Genomic DNA, 15,350 nt, shown 5'->3' with positions numbered 1-15,350 from the left:
AAATTTCTCCAGTTCACTAGGTCGAAAGCTTTTTCCGCATCGACCATTACAATGCTCGCGGGAATACAATTTCTGTTAATATAATCCAGGGCATGTATTAAGAACTGGGTATTAGCAGCCATTGATCTCTATGTATGACTTCCTGAGCGGCCTGTAGAAAACGTTCTGCCCATACCTTCATCAGAAGTTTATAATCAGAATTCAAAAGACTAATGGGCCTATATGAATTCAAGTCTTCCGGATTTTTCTCTTTTTTAACAAAAGAAACAATTATTGCTTCTTAAAAGACGACTGGAACCTGGCCCACCCCTCTAACAAAATTAAATAAATTTCGCAAGGGAGTAGTATGTTCTTTTGCAAAAACATTATAAAACTAAATGGGGAAACCATCCTGCCCACAAGCTTTTGCGCCGGCCATTGTTTTAATAGATGCTACAATTTCACAACTCTCCACTTCCTTTTCTAATTCACCAATCCGATTCTCCGAAACTTTGGGAATATTCATGTTTGTAAAATATTCCTGGATTAACTCCTCCTCCACTGGCTATTCGGTAGAATACAACCGGCAAAAATTATCCAAGAAGGTTTGAGAAATCTCGCTACTATCAACTACTTCTGAACCAGACAGAGGATTCAAGATTTTCAATATTGTAGCTGCCTCTTGCTTTTTCCTGGTGGAATTCGCCAAGAATTTGCAGATTAACTGGCTCTCCTCATAGACCCTCTGCTGAAATAATTGCGAATTACAATCTTCTGCTAAAATAAAAAAATCCTTCAACGCGGCTCTTGCCTGTTCGCATTTATTTGGGAGGAACTGGAGTTGAAGAGCATATTCCTGATCCACTTCTAATTGCAATTGAGCTATCTTACCCCTTCGAGCGCAGGACTAGCCCGCCGTATAAGCTATTATCCGCCCTCGGGCTGCTGCATTAAACCCTACCCACACAGAGAATGGAATAGCAGTGTTCTCATTAATCTGGAAAAATTCCTGAATCCATTCTCTAGATCCTTCGACCCACTCCTCATTTTGCAAAAGAAGCCGATCCAACTGCCACCTAGGGCGTTCCCTACTTTCTCCCCCAAGTATAATTTCCATCCCAACGTATGCATGATCTGAGATATCCCTATGAACCTTTAAGAATTCCAAGGGAAGTGTGCTTGAGACGTAAATTGCTACCCCTCTAACTGCAAGACGTTTTAGAAAATACTTTGGGTAGAAAAACTTTCGGAGAATTAGATTTCAAATGTGTCTCCTGTAGAAACAAAACTTGGGGATTTAATGCAGACAGCCATCTAATAAGAGCGCTGTACTTTTTTTTGCTCAATATTACATTTACATTGGCTGATAGGATCTTACATTTACTGGTTAACATAATTAACTATTCTTAGTATATTTTCCCAACCTTCATGAACCTTCTGCTCCTGCTCTTTTTTCTGCTGTGAAACTCCCCCTTCCCACCCAAAAAAAGAAAAATAACTACCCGCCCCCTCGGGATGTAGAAAAACCCCTAGCGACCACGCTATCCACATTCCGACCCTCCCAACTAGCCTAATGGGTGTCATGAAATTACACCCTAAGGGTCCCCACTAATCCCAGGGCCCCCCAGCAATCTTTTCACCATTAATCAGTTAGCTACCTAGCCAACTCAGCATATATTAAGAATAGAAGAAACACATAATTTACCAAATGTAAATCGGATATGTTAAGGGAATCGCACCTTGACATTAGGCAACAGATTTATACTAGCTCTGAATATACTATTTCTGACATGCTTCACAACACATTCTAAGACTTTTTGGAAAAACCCAGCTATCCATTCAGTAGTCATGAATGAGTGTGCTACTGGATGAGATCAAACAGGTTTTATACCACCACGATGGTTGGCAGCACAGACACAATTCCTGTTAGAAGTATTTTCCTAGCTGTCCCAACAAAACCACACTGCGCTGACCAGTTTTTTATAAGCGTAAAAAGCATTCAACCTAGTGAACCTTAATGAGAATGAATATAACCCACCATTTCATTAGGACAATATTGAATACATATCAAGGAATGCAGACACCATTTAAAATGAACGGAAAATTAAAACATCCATTCAAAGTCAGCCGAGGGACTAGAAAGGCCTGTCCTATGTCCTTTATTAGTTGCCTTATACATAGAACCAATTGCCATTAAAATGAGAAATGATTATGCTGTGCTTAGCTGCCTTTCAAGTGGTAAGACAACCCAACTATATACTGACTTTGCTGTACGGTATCTAAAACAAGAACCAACAAATTTAGAACATTTTGGATTATCCAACAATTCTCACAGGTGTCTGGGTATAAGATTGATCAATCAAAGCAGAATTACTTCAATATGGCTCAAACATTGCCAAACTAACACCACCACTTAATACAACCGTGATACATAAAGCAGTTTGATACCTTGGGATATTTCTACAAACAAAACTATACCACTTATGAAAAATATAACAGATTGCAGAAGTGGGATCAGGAAAGACTTCCAACACAAGACACAAGTTTGACCACAGTCTTCAGTAAAAACACCTCACCATGGGAATCCAACTGGTGGCTGGCCGAACTGGGACCCACTTACACACCTAGCACCCACGCCAGGAACCTCTGTGTCATCATGGATAGCAAACTAGACATGACCACTAAATTCAATGCCGTCACAACATCCTGCTTATACACCCTGAAGAAAGTAAAGTAAAGTAAAGTCCACATTTGTAAAGCCCACAATCACCCGTAAGGGTCTCTAGGCGCTGGGGGCCGTCGGGAAGATTAAGCGAGCTATTGCCCAGAGTCACATGGTGCTGGGCTAACCTGCCGCCGGAGCCGGGGATCGAACCGTGGTCCCCAGATTCCAACGTCAGTCGCCCTGGCCGCGGCGCCACACCTCTCCCCAAGATGCTCATGAAAATCCTCAAATGTCGCCCAAGAGCCACTAGAAAAACCATCACTCACACCCTAGTCACCAGCAACATTGACTCCAGGAAAACACTCTCTGCCGGGATCACCAAGCAAATGCATAAAGATCAAACGATGGACGGAATGCTGAACAAATCAAACATTCACTATCAGTCACAGATCTGTACCCAGCCATATGGAAATCAGCCTTCATCACCCTGCTCCCCATGGGAACAGTCCAGCCTGAACTGCCAGGACAAATCCTCCCACCCTGGACCTTTTTCCGAGTATCGCCCTTCGTCAGCCAGGCTAGCTTGAATCAAGTGGCATAGCAAGCACGAGACTCACATCTGGGCATATCCTTCCTACTTAGGGTGAGAAATGCAAAAAGATCAGATGATTGAGTAGTAGTACAGCACGAAAAATAGGTTAAATGCATCCATGCAGGCCGGAGCTGCAGACACTACATCCCTCTATAAACAGAGAGACCAGAATACAAAGAAAACAGTCACAACAGGTGAATGACTGCTGAAATACACACATATTAGAGAACACAGATGATAGAAGAAAATGCCTCCTGTAGTCTAAAGGAAAACTTTGTTTAGGCATGATCTTCTTAAGCTGTCCCTACAAGGTGTTTTACCTTTTCCTTGGCTGCGTCCAGGGCAAGAATCGCCTTCTTTTTTTCTTGTTCAACCCTCATTTTCTCCATTTCTAGTTGGCTGGTTAACAGTGTCTACAAAAAAAGGCTCAGATATAATTCTCCAGATATCTCAAAGTCAATCAACACATTCTTATTGGTTTGCAATTATTTTAATTGAGTTTTTACCTTTTCTCTCTTTGCATCTTCACAGGTTTTTACATAATCAGACCTTACGTTTTCCAGTTCGACCTGATACCTGTGTTGGTTAAAACAAAATAAATAAACCGCTTTCAGTATCATTGTCATCATCCGTCAGTTAAATCCACCAGTAAAAGGCAAAAAAGAAAGTCATTTTGAGTTACAAATATGAATTTAGTAAAATTTTACAATTCACAAAGAGAAATAAATGTCTCCAGTAATTACTATCCTCTGTGAACACAAGAAAGATGTGAAAATGGGCTGTAGTTAGCAACATTAGGACGCGTAGCAAAAACAATGTCAAGTAAACTACAAATGCCTGGATAGGAGAGCACCATGAATCAGGGCAAAAGTTCAATTTTGAATGTGTGAACTGAGGTTATGGCCTTCAAGACCGTGCACCTAAAAGCTTTCACTAAGAGGATACCACTATTGCCACAAATAACACATTTGTAAACTGTATATGGATCAAGGGCTCAATAAAATAATAATAAACAAGTTTTGAGGGGATATGTGTTCCATCGGAGAATCTGCACAAGCATATGAACCTAAGCAGAACCTATGACTAAATTCCAGACACTAGAAGAACTTTGCTACAAGAATGTTTCTCAGTATGTTCTACACTGTAAATAGAGTCCACGGAACAGATGGTAAATAATTCATGGAATGCCAAAACTGGCACATGTTCCAACTAGCCTCCAAACTGCCAGGTAAATGCAGCTCACCTTTTAATCCCTGTTCCAAAAGCATCAAAGAATTAACTCTACTCTGACATTTTTCAGACTCTCTATGTAAAGAAAGAATACAAATTTAACTTAAATTGTACGCAAAGATAGTTCAGCTGATGAAAACTACTTGAGAGTGTTGTATGCTGGAAGGTAAAACAGTTACCAGCGTGAAATCATCTTATGCAGAAAATAAGATTTGTGCAAGCAATTACATGTTTATGTGAAACAAAAGTGCATACACCTTATCTGCCCGACAGGAAAGTGCACTTAACTGCTTTTATGTGAAGAGGTATGCATGGGGGGGGAAAGAAACACTCACTGGTCAATAGCGCACCACTGCACAACCTCGAACGTTTCCCTTTAAGCCAATTTGAAAACATGAGGATTTTCACAATCAATCTGTTAAGTCTATAGATTTTATATATTTCACAATGTAAAATGAGTCCTACTGCCTTTGTCACCCCATGTAAAAATCAATAAGTCTATTGGCTTTAACATGAACATAAACATGATCCATCAAACATTTTAGAAAGGCACAGTATATACACTAACATGAACATAAAGTCCAAATCTAGAAAGCAAGCACTTACAGAGGGCACATAAAAAGGAACCTACAAACCCCATTAGATTGCAAATATCAGTGTTTACAATGTAATGTTGCTGTTGCTTTTGTCAAGTAGTTCACAATGTAAAGCCCCTGTCTATGCGGTACAGAACGTTGATTTGGTTTGACATTTGAGGTGAGAGAGGTGTGACTTTGGCACATTGATTGTGAACCCCAGTGAAAGAAGGAGATTTGTCATAGTCTGGAGGTAGGGGAGGAGAGTCTAGGGAGCGTCTAGGGCGAGATCGCCTTCAACAGCCGTCGAGATAGGAGAAGAGTGATATTCCAGATCTCTGTATTTGATGATGGAAAATAATGGCTTAATAACAACCAATTTGGGCTATGGGGAGGCTTGTGGCATCTCATACTTGACACTTCGGACGACTAGAAAAAGTCAAATTTGACCCTCAGAATTAGGACAAATGTGCAGAATTTGAGCTGTCTAAATGCAGCTTTTGACACAGTGGTCACAGACCCAAGCCTTTGCACCAGGAGGTCAAAGTCCACCATGTCAAAAGTCTCAGACATATCAAGGCAGATAGAGTTTTCCTGGTCCCAAACTCAGACTGAGGCAATTACCAGCAGCTGTAATCCTATGGTGAATGAACTGGAGTTTGGCTATGGTGCAGGGGGGGACCATTGCATACTGTTCCAAATAAGTGTGAATATTTCCTGATATCATTGCCCATAAAGCCTAAGCCACGATGTCCGCCAAGGTAACAGGGCATTGTGCATGTGAGGGCTTCAGAGATTTGTCCCCATTCAAGGAGGCTGCTGAATGTAATAATCATAATCATGCAATCATGTAAGCCTCACTCAGCTGATCGATATGAAGATGGTTGTGCACAACCACGCTCACTGCAGTGACTCACTTCAAGCCTTCACCCTGATCAGGAGAACCTACTGGTCTGCCACATTAGAGTGTGCCTCTGCTCCACCAGTGAGAGTCCTGGCAGCAACCAGAAAGATAGAACGCAAAAATACAGACACTTCCCACGTACCAGACCTGCATCAAGGTAATATATATTGTGTTCCCTGCCCAAGTGGCAAACCAAGCCTGGGTTAAGAAAATGTGTCTTCACCAACACGTCCCCAAGAATACTTCAAGGTTGTCTAGGTAGAAGCATATACTCCCCAGTCCGACTGACTACTCAAAAGAGTACCCTGAGACTCAGATTTTGCAAAACAGAAGATGTGGTATTCAAGGTAGCACAGCTTTAAACATCTTACCACACGACTGAGGGTTCCTTCAAAACTGATATCAATAAACTTGTGTGAAGGCTAGCATATTCATGTAAGGAATGGAACGAGGTTGGACATGTGGAAGTAATTATAATAAAGGAGAAAATATTTAATATGGAGACTAAATCCCTCGTTACAAGTGCCAGACTATTTCAATGGGTCCCTTCATTCCTGGACCCACCAGAAATAGGAAATCCACGGAAACACAACAGACCAGTCATGTACCCCCTGGAACTGTCAACTTTTCAAAACAGCAGAAAAGAATGGAGGAAACTGCAGGAAAGAAAAGGGAACTATTGGGTTGATCGAATGCATAATTAATTACTGATACACCAAGCATCCGTGGACATTCGAGGCTCCACTCAGAATACCCGCTAGCTCCACCAACCCAAAGTTAATGGGACATCCGATATTGTTCCAGGAGTGCAGACTAACCAGGCGCAGGACCCACCCAACCTAACTATGGGCCTAAATATAGTTGTAGGAGAGCCCAATAAAGGAGGTACATGTGCCCTGTGGTAATTATCTGCTCATTAGTATTTATGCATTTACATGAATACCAACCTGCTATGCTCCTCTTCTACTTTACTGAGCCTGGTCTTTTCCACTTCAAGTTGAGCTTGTAGTCGGCTCTTTTCTTGTCTCAGTAGACTAATCTGTGATTCAGCTGAAGAGATTTGGGTTTTGAATAAAATAATTTCTTCTGTAGCAGCACGCTCCTTTTCTACTGCTGCTGCAAGTAAGGTCTGGGCTTCAGCTGCTCAACAAAACAAAGTATAAGATTTATAATCTTTGTTCATAAAGTACAAATGAACCCAACAGCTAAACATTTGTCAGAAATGCAGATCCTTATTTGTCAGACATGCAGATCATTATTTGTAAGCACTGGCATGTAATAATAAACCCAAAGCCTCCCCTTTTAAAAGAAAGTGGCTTTACTATCAGATTGAACATCATTCATACAAGATGATGTGTCAAGACGTCCAAAGCCTTTAAGTGGTCGTAAAGTACGAGTTACTTACCTTCGGTAACAGTGTATCTGGTAGAAACGATTCTAGCCGCAGATTCCTTAACGTAGAATATTCTCCAGGTGTGAGACAGGACCCGGAAAACTTTCTTGCACAGCATTCCTGCACGCCTGGGGGGGCATGGGGTGGTGCCACACAACTCTGCCCGGCGTCCTCTGCGAGCATGACGTCAGCGAGGTCACATAAGCCCCTCCCCGGCGCGCTGACGTCAGTTTGCTTCTGAGAACTTTTCCGCGCCACAACGAGAAGCCATCACAACAAAACTGAGGAGAGCATGGGAACAGACTGCGAAAAAAACAGATAGACAAAATAGAGAGAAACAAAGGTGAGAAACATCGCTAGGAGGCACCACGGCACCGGAAGGCGACAACAGCAGGCCAGAGCAGGAAAGAGCAGAGCACCACTCTGAGGAACAACTGGTGCAAACCAAGGCGAAAGCACCAAGAGGCAGTAAAGCACTAGCAGACCAGAGGATCAAAGTTCGAGCAAGAAAAGATTAAGCACCAATCCGTGGAACCACCTTGCAAGCCAAGGCGAGAACCACCCTGGAGACACAAGCATGAGAAAGCATTGAGAAAGAAAGAAAGAAAGAAAGAAAGAAAGAAAGAAAGAAAGAAAGAAAGAAAGAAAGTCTGCAACCACAATCACAAGGGAAAGGGCCACAAGCCCGGACAGAGGAGCAACAGTAATCCATCTCCAGACTATACTGCCAAGAATGGCCATACCTCCTGAAATGAGGAAGAGGTCAAGAACAGGCAAAGAAACCCCCAACGAAGAAGACCAGGAAAGGAGCAGAACTCTAACAACAGAGAGAAAGAGCCAAAGTAGGTCCGTGGGGAAATGGGTAGCTGGGTCGCCCATGCGCAGGATGCCCACAGCCGTATAAACAGCCCCTCTGTGGGAGACGGCTGCAAGCTAAGGCGGCCGTCCCCCAGCCCCACCGGAGGACGGAAAGGCCAAGAGCAGAAAGGGGGCAACGAGGTTTAAGAAAGGGGGAACCTGAGGCTTCTCCAGCGAAGACTGCGGACGCGGTTACGGCAATGAGCCGTCCTTAGACGACGCCGGGGGAAAAAGCCACGACGCGGCAACATGTCTCCGGAGAAGACGAAACCATTAATCACCGAGCCTCTGGGGAGGAGGGGCGTCAGAAGACAAATCGGCAACCCAACACTGGTCAGGCGCTGGAGAGTCTGCGAACGGGGGCAGGTCAACGTCGACCAGTGCCGCAGGGGACACCTAAACGACCTCGCTCCAACACGTGGCGCAGGAGACTGCGGCTGGGCCGGAGTCGGGGCAGCTGAGGAACGGCCCCAAAAAGGCGACGACTCGATTCCCAAAGAAGCAGCCGCCTGCGAGGAGGAACGAGGGCGGCTCGAGGACATGCCCAAACCCTAGCCGGCCCCTGCGGCGCCGCCAGGAACAGCAACCGGCGGAGCCTGAGCCAGAGCACCAAGGGGGACTCGGGGACACGCCCCTGCAACACAACAGGGACCCCCGTGAGGGTTTGCGGCAAAGCAGATGTGCCGTGGTCTGAAGGAGGGAACCCCGAAGGGTCGCACCCCGACGACACCACATCCTCCGAACCTGGAGCCGAACCTGTCGGCGCCAGAGCCACAGGCAACGCCGCAAAAATCCCAGCGCGTGGCAAGGGTTCCGCAGACGTCCCAGGAGGAGAATAAGAAGAAGTCAACGAGGCCTGCAAGGCCGCCGCATAGGCCTCCATCTGGGCGCTAGTCGCCCCCGCGCCTGAAAACAGCGGATAGGGTGACAACGAGGGGGCCACACCACCTATGGAGAACCCACGCCCAACAGACCGAAGACCAGCCCTCAGGGACAACCTGCAACACTTACCAACAGGTGAGCGACGCTCCTGCAGCCTGGGAGAGGGACGATGTCGGAGACGCAGGCAGCGGTTCTTGAAATCGTCCGTGGGAGACGGACGCAGTGACGATGCCGAGCTGGACATGCGTGCGGAGAGGAGTTTCATCCGGTGCTCTCGCCGGGACTTCAGTTTCAGTTGCTGACACGCCTCACAGTCTGTGGAGACGTGGTTCTCTCCAAAACACCACATGCAGATGGAGTGAGGGTCTGCTGCCGACATCTGCCGCGCGCAAGATGAGCACGTTTTGAAGCCCGACGGCATTCGCACACTGTTTTCAAGAAAAAAACGCCCAAGGCGACAAAAGGAAGGCCTGAAAACAGGCCAGGAGTACACGATACGGGTCCGCGTTGCAAGCGGAAAAGAAGAAAACTGATGTCAGCGCGCCGGGGTGGGGCTTTTGTGACCTCGCTGACGTCACGCCCGTGGAGGACGTCAGGCGGAGTCACGTGGCACCGCACCCCCCCGCGCACATTAAAGCTGGGCAAGAAAGTTTTGTGGGTCTAGTCTCACGTCTGGGGAATATTCTACGTTAAGGAATCTGCGGCTAGTAGTCTCTATTAGATGAGTAAGATTTGCAAAATTCGGCCATTTGTGACCTAAAAAAGCCCTTTTCATATGTACAAAACTAATTTACTGTTCGGTAACACATTACCAAATTTCAATTTCGGTTTGCGACCAAATACTGATTCAGTATTTGGAAGGAGCGTATTTAGGGCGTCCCTTCCAAATACTGAATCGGATTGGTATATATTAATGTTCGGAAACCAAATCTGATAGCAAAACATGAATCTGTTGGTAAGCCATTCACTGATGGGAAGACGTCTCCAAGGGACCCTTCTCCTTTGTGAATGTTGGCAAAAACATGTTTTAAGACTAGGGAGTTGTCTCATGGACCAATGCCTACTCTTTACATTGGAAATGCAATGGGTCTTGCGTTTGCTTGAATTAGAGATATTAGGATTGTAAATGGCAATGTCTTTAACCACGTGACCGGACTATCACTGATTTATGAGCCTTTGCAACATTTGTGTCTAACTGTGTAGGAGCGTTATGATAGTGAAACCTCGGAACCCTAAAGCAACCACATAAAGCGCTTAAAAGCTTTCCTGAGTGTAGCTAGACAACATGTGTCTGTGTGAAAAAAAGCTAGCATTGAAAAAGTGGTCTTTGTTTCTATTTACCCTGTACTTGGCTGTTTTTAACGCTTTGGCGCTTTTAGTGTAAGTGGAGATTTCTGACGTAACCCTTATGTAAATAGAAACCAAAAGACGTGATGAGCCGTGGGGGACTCACAGCATGCCTGGCAAAGCGAAGGCTGCAGCGCTAGGAGGGACATATTAAAAGCAGCCTCTTGTTTATATGTGCATGGAGCGCGGTGCAAAAATAAACACGTGACACGTGCCGCTATTGCCAAAGCCCTTAATGGGAAAAAAAGTGCTTACACGAGTAAGCAAAGGAGACAGTATCATGCCGCCTGTAAACGATCCAGTCCGGGTGGGTGGGGCCAAACGTGGACAGGGAGGTAACAAGGTGGGACTAAGAGGCCTCCTTTTCAATCAGAAGCCAGCGTTTTGCATGTAGGATGACACTACCCAATCAAAAAGATGGGCGGGGCTGCAAGTCCCCTTCTCAAACTATCGATAACAAGAAGCCTCGCAGAGTGAGAAGCGCTTGTGCGCTCCATCGCTAGGTCTGCGAGACCTAAAAATTATTTTTTTTCCCTCAAACACATCCCGGTTTCCTTTACGGAAAACAGGTTCCAGTAAAAAAAAAAAAAAAAAAAAAAAATGTTTACTTTATTTAAAAGTCATCACAGACATGGTGGCCTGCTGTCCCAAGCAGGCCATCTTGGCTGTGATGGCTACGATTCCTAGTGGGTCCCAATTTTCAACCTATATGGTTGATATTCATGAGGTAGGGCAAATTGCAACCCACTACAAATCTGTAATTAGTACATAGATCGGTTCACAAATTACCACATAGGCTGCAAAAATACTGGTCCCAATTTTTGCTCTGCTCCAGTCCCTCAAAAAAACTTCTTCCTGCTACCATTCGAGACTATAAAGACTGGTCCATGCGTTAATTAGTTCTGGGCTGGGCTACGCCAATGTCCGATATTTGGGCCTTCCAGAGATACTGATCAAACCCATGCAGGCTGTCAAGAATGCTGCTGCACACTTGCTATTGAATAGTCCTCATTGGGACTACATCTTGCACAATCTTTGCGACCTGCATTTATTGCTGGTTCAAAAAACTGATTCTATTGAAAGCTCTCGTTATGGCCTACAGGGCTTTCTACTATATGGGCTCTAAGTTCATACCGAAAAGGATCATTTATTATTCTCCGTCAAGAAGGCTACAATCTTCATATGCATTTTTGGCAGGAATATCGAGGTTCACATGTGTCAGGAAGGGAGCCCACTTCTTTTTTGTTATGTTAAAAGTTTGTGTAAGCGCGACAGCTGCCCGAGCAAAGGGGCGTCCCGGCGCTAGTAGATCAAGTGCAGTACCAAAGAGGCTGGCCGCGTCGGGATAGCGACCTTAAGGGGGAGGAAACAGCAGGGTTTTGACCGCTTTCCGGAAGGAAACCAAGTTTTCCATGCCACAGATGCCCAGCGGCAAGGAGTTCCACAGCTTGGCTCCTAAGATCCGGAATGAGCGCCCACCCATGCGGCAAAGTTTGGTACGCGGTACAGTCACCAGGTCTTGACCTAGTGAGCGCAAACTCCGCTGGGGCACATATGGGGTAAGAAGCGGACACAGGAGGTCTGGGCACCTAAATTTAGTAATCTTGAACGCCAAGCAGAGAGCTTTAAACTGGATTCGGCAGTTGATTGGGAGCCAGTGAAGCTTTCTAATTGTAGCTCAGGCAGAGCATCTACGGGGAAGACCTATCATGGTCCTTGCTGCCAAGTTCTGAACCCTCTGCAGACGTATTATCTCAGCTTTGTTTGCACCCAGGAGCAGCACGCTGGGGTAGTCCAGACGTGAGAGAATGGTAGCCTGGACAATGAGCTGCCGTACTTTCGAATCGAAAAATGTCAGTATTGGATTAAGGCCCCTCAACAGACCCACACAGGTAGCTTCTACTCTCTTAGTGTGGGTCTGAAAGCTGAACGAGGAGTCCATCCAGACTCCCAAGTTTTTAACTAATGATTTGGGTGCTGGCATGGTGCCCAGAGAGGATGGCCACCAATGCTGGTCCCAATAGGTGGTGTTCTTCCCTGCAAGCAGCACCTCCGTTTTGCCAGCATTAAGCTGCAAACAGTTGTCAGTCATCCATTGGGCAACTGCAGCCATCCCGTCCCTAAATCTCGTAGCCGATGCAGATGGACCTTCGGTAAGGGTGATGACTAGCTGAGTATCATCTGCATACGATACCAGCGTGAGACCCCACTCCTTTGCAACCACCGCAACTGGTTGCACATAGAGATTAAAAAGGGACGGGCTGAGTGCAGAGCCCTGAGGGACTCCCTGACCGATATGATGGAACTGAGAGAGGTACGGAGGTGCAGACACCCTGAAGGATCTGTCCTTTAGGAATGAACGGAACCATTCCAGGGCGAGGCCAGTAATCCCGATCGCCTCCAGACGATATATCAGAATGTCATGAGATACCGTGTCAAAGGCCGTGCTGAGGTCCAAAAGAATCAGCGCAGCACTCTGACTGGCGTCGAGAATCGTCCGGAGATGTTCGGTCGTGGCCAGTAGGGCAGACTCGGTGCTGTGGCCCGGCCTGAAACCATTTTGAGATGGGTCCAGAATGCCGTTCTGATGCATGAATTACGACAGCACATTGTTAACATGGGCTTCAGCAAGCTTAGCCACCCAAGGAAGCAGAGAGATCGGTCTAAAGTTTTCTGGTTTGGAAGGATCCAGGGTGGGCTTTTTGATGATAGGAGAGACCCAAGCCTGTTTCCAGGCAGTAGGAACACTAGCCATAGAAAAGGATTGTTTAAGTATGAGACTCAAAGGCTGCTGGAAGTGTGTAAAAGACACAGGCTTGGAAGTGACTGCCGGCTAGTCTCTGAAGCATCTGTAATGAGTTGCATTTTTGTAAGTGTCTAAGAACCTGGCTGTTGTCCTCATCGTAATCAGCAGCAGCATTTAAGGTTACCGGGCTTCCCTGTAGCGCAGGGACGCTCAGAGGACCAGCTGATCGTTTTACATAACAGGTTCATGTATATATTCAGCCATGTGTAAGTCATCTGTTCGCAGAATAAATAGTGCCATAGAAGAGGGGTTTCAGCAAGGGGGCTAAACATTTTTTTTTATTTTACTAGTGTTTTCCAATTATAAAGAACTTTAAAACATCTCACGTTAAACCAGGATTCACAAAGGTTTGTAACAGTACCAAGTTTGTTCGTGCCCGTTGAGTACACGTTCCATATACATATGCCATTACGTGTCCTCAAAGTCCTTAAATGTGTAGCTTTAACTTTAGCGCAATTCCAAAGTGACTATAACATTTTCAATATCTATTTGCACATGTATTATCGAATTTTGAACACTTATATCATGCATTGGCCCTATACTATGAAAAAGTAGGAATATTGACAGCTGCATGCATTTCCCTAGATCAGCAAAGTACTGCACAACAAACCTCATATACCCTGTTGAAAGTGATGTAGAATGTTGGAGTGAAAAGGGAAAGTTGCTTACCTTCGGTAATGCTATATCTGGTAGAAACACAGTCTAGCCGTAGATTCCTTAACTTTGTATTTCCCCCAAGAGCCAGTCTGGATCTGGAGATTTTTCAGCAGTACCTCTGCGTGCCAGGGAGGGAGGTAGGGGGGACACAGACGTAGTGACGTCATCCTCGGATATGACGTCAGTGGAGCATATAAGTCCCCTCCGGGACTCCTGAGCAACCCTTGACCTTGCCAGGTAGGTCGCTCCCCCACTACACAGCTCCGCATGTGTCTCCTGCCCGCTGCTGCTGGTATGCTCGCACTCTGCCCCTTGTGCTCCGTGCCCCTTTTTCTTCTGTGCCCCTTCGTTTTCTGTGGCCCGTTTTTGCTTCCCTGCCCCTTTTTGGTTGTTGTGTCCCGTTTTTTCTTCTGTGCCCCTGGTTTTTGTGCCCCGTCCCTGCACCTGTGCCCTGGCATCCCGCCACTGCAGATTACCGCCGCTACATCCCCTGCGGCCCTGCCCTCCCTCACCGTCCATTCCCTGCACCTGACTCTCTCCCGCCTCCTAGCTGCTCCTCCCTCCCACCTCCCCATATATGGCGGCTGCTGCGCCACAGCGCAGTGGACGCGCGCAGCGGGCGCACCTATGGAATGCCCGTCTGTGCCCGTCCGTGCCTGGACCGCGTCCGAACCCTGGACCTCGCGCTTCCCGTGCCCACCACGTCGAAAGCCACCGCTACGGGGCCAGCACACTCCACGCACTCAACCCCTGACGGACCCACACCTGCTTCAAGGCTGCCCCGAAACGCACATGCGGTCCTTTCACCTGCCGGAACTGCAGCTGCACCTCAGAGCCGCCGAAGCACCAGCCATGAAGGACCCCAACCACCTCCGATGCATCCTACTGAACACCCGCTCCGCACGTAAAACACGCCGTTGAGCTCTGGGACCTGCTCGACACCATCACCGGACGTCGCCTTCCTAATAGAGACCAGGATGAACGACTCCTCCGCACCAGACATCGCCATAGCCATTCCAGAAGGCTATACGATCACCCGCAGAGAACGCACAAACGGAGTGGGAGGAGGAATCGCCATCGTCCACAAGAACACCATCAGGGTCTCGACCAGCACTGACAACACTCTCTGACCTCCACCGACTACATCCTCCTCGAAGACCTGAACTTTCACCTGGAGAACAACAACGACAGCAACTCCACCACTCTGATTGACAACCTCAGACTAAGACAGCTCGTCACAACACCGACCCACTCCGCCGGCCACACACTAGACTCAGTCTTCTCCTCAAGCTCCCACATCTCCTTCAGCCACACCACCGAACTCCTCTAGACCGACCACCGTTGCGTCCACTTCACCTTCCAGAAACCCACCACACACCACCGCACCCAACTGATCCCACGCCGCTGCTGGAACAATGTCACCAAAGACCAACTACAGACGAATCTCGCTCTCAGCCAACCC

At 46.7% G+C, this 15,350-nt stretch overlaps 1 protein-coding gene across 1 annotated transcript in view; it reads right to left on the bottom strand.

Annotated features, from left to right (window-relative positions):
• Positions 1-15,350, bottom strand: part of LOC144782234 (TATA element modulatory factor-like) — a 316,861-nt gene that overhangs the window by 65,183 nt on the left and 236,328 nt on the right. Inside the window, exons 11-13 of the mRNA XM_078661477.1 lie at positions 6,893-7,085; positions 3,743-3,812; positions 3,557-3,649 (exon numbers count right to left, since the gene is read on the bottom strand). Of these exons, the coding sequence (XP_078517603.1) occupies positions 3,557-3,649; positions 3,743-3,812; positions 6,893-7,085 (356 nt within the window). The remainder of the gene's footprint in view (positions 1-3,556; positions 3,650-3,742; positions 3,813-6,892; positions 7,086-15,350) is intronic.

This window comes from Lissotriton helveticus, chromosome 9, assembly GCF_964261635.1.
Source record: "Lissotriton helveticus chromosome 9, aLisHel1.1, whole genome shotgun sequence".
NCBI lineage: Eukaryota > Metazoa > Chordata > Amphibia > Caudata > Salamandridae > Lissotriton > Lissotriton helveticus.
The sequence above is the reverse complement of the archived record's forward strand: the minus strand, read 5'-3'. Positions and strand labels throughout refer to the sequence as shown.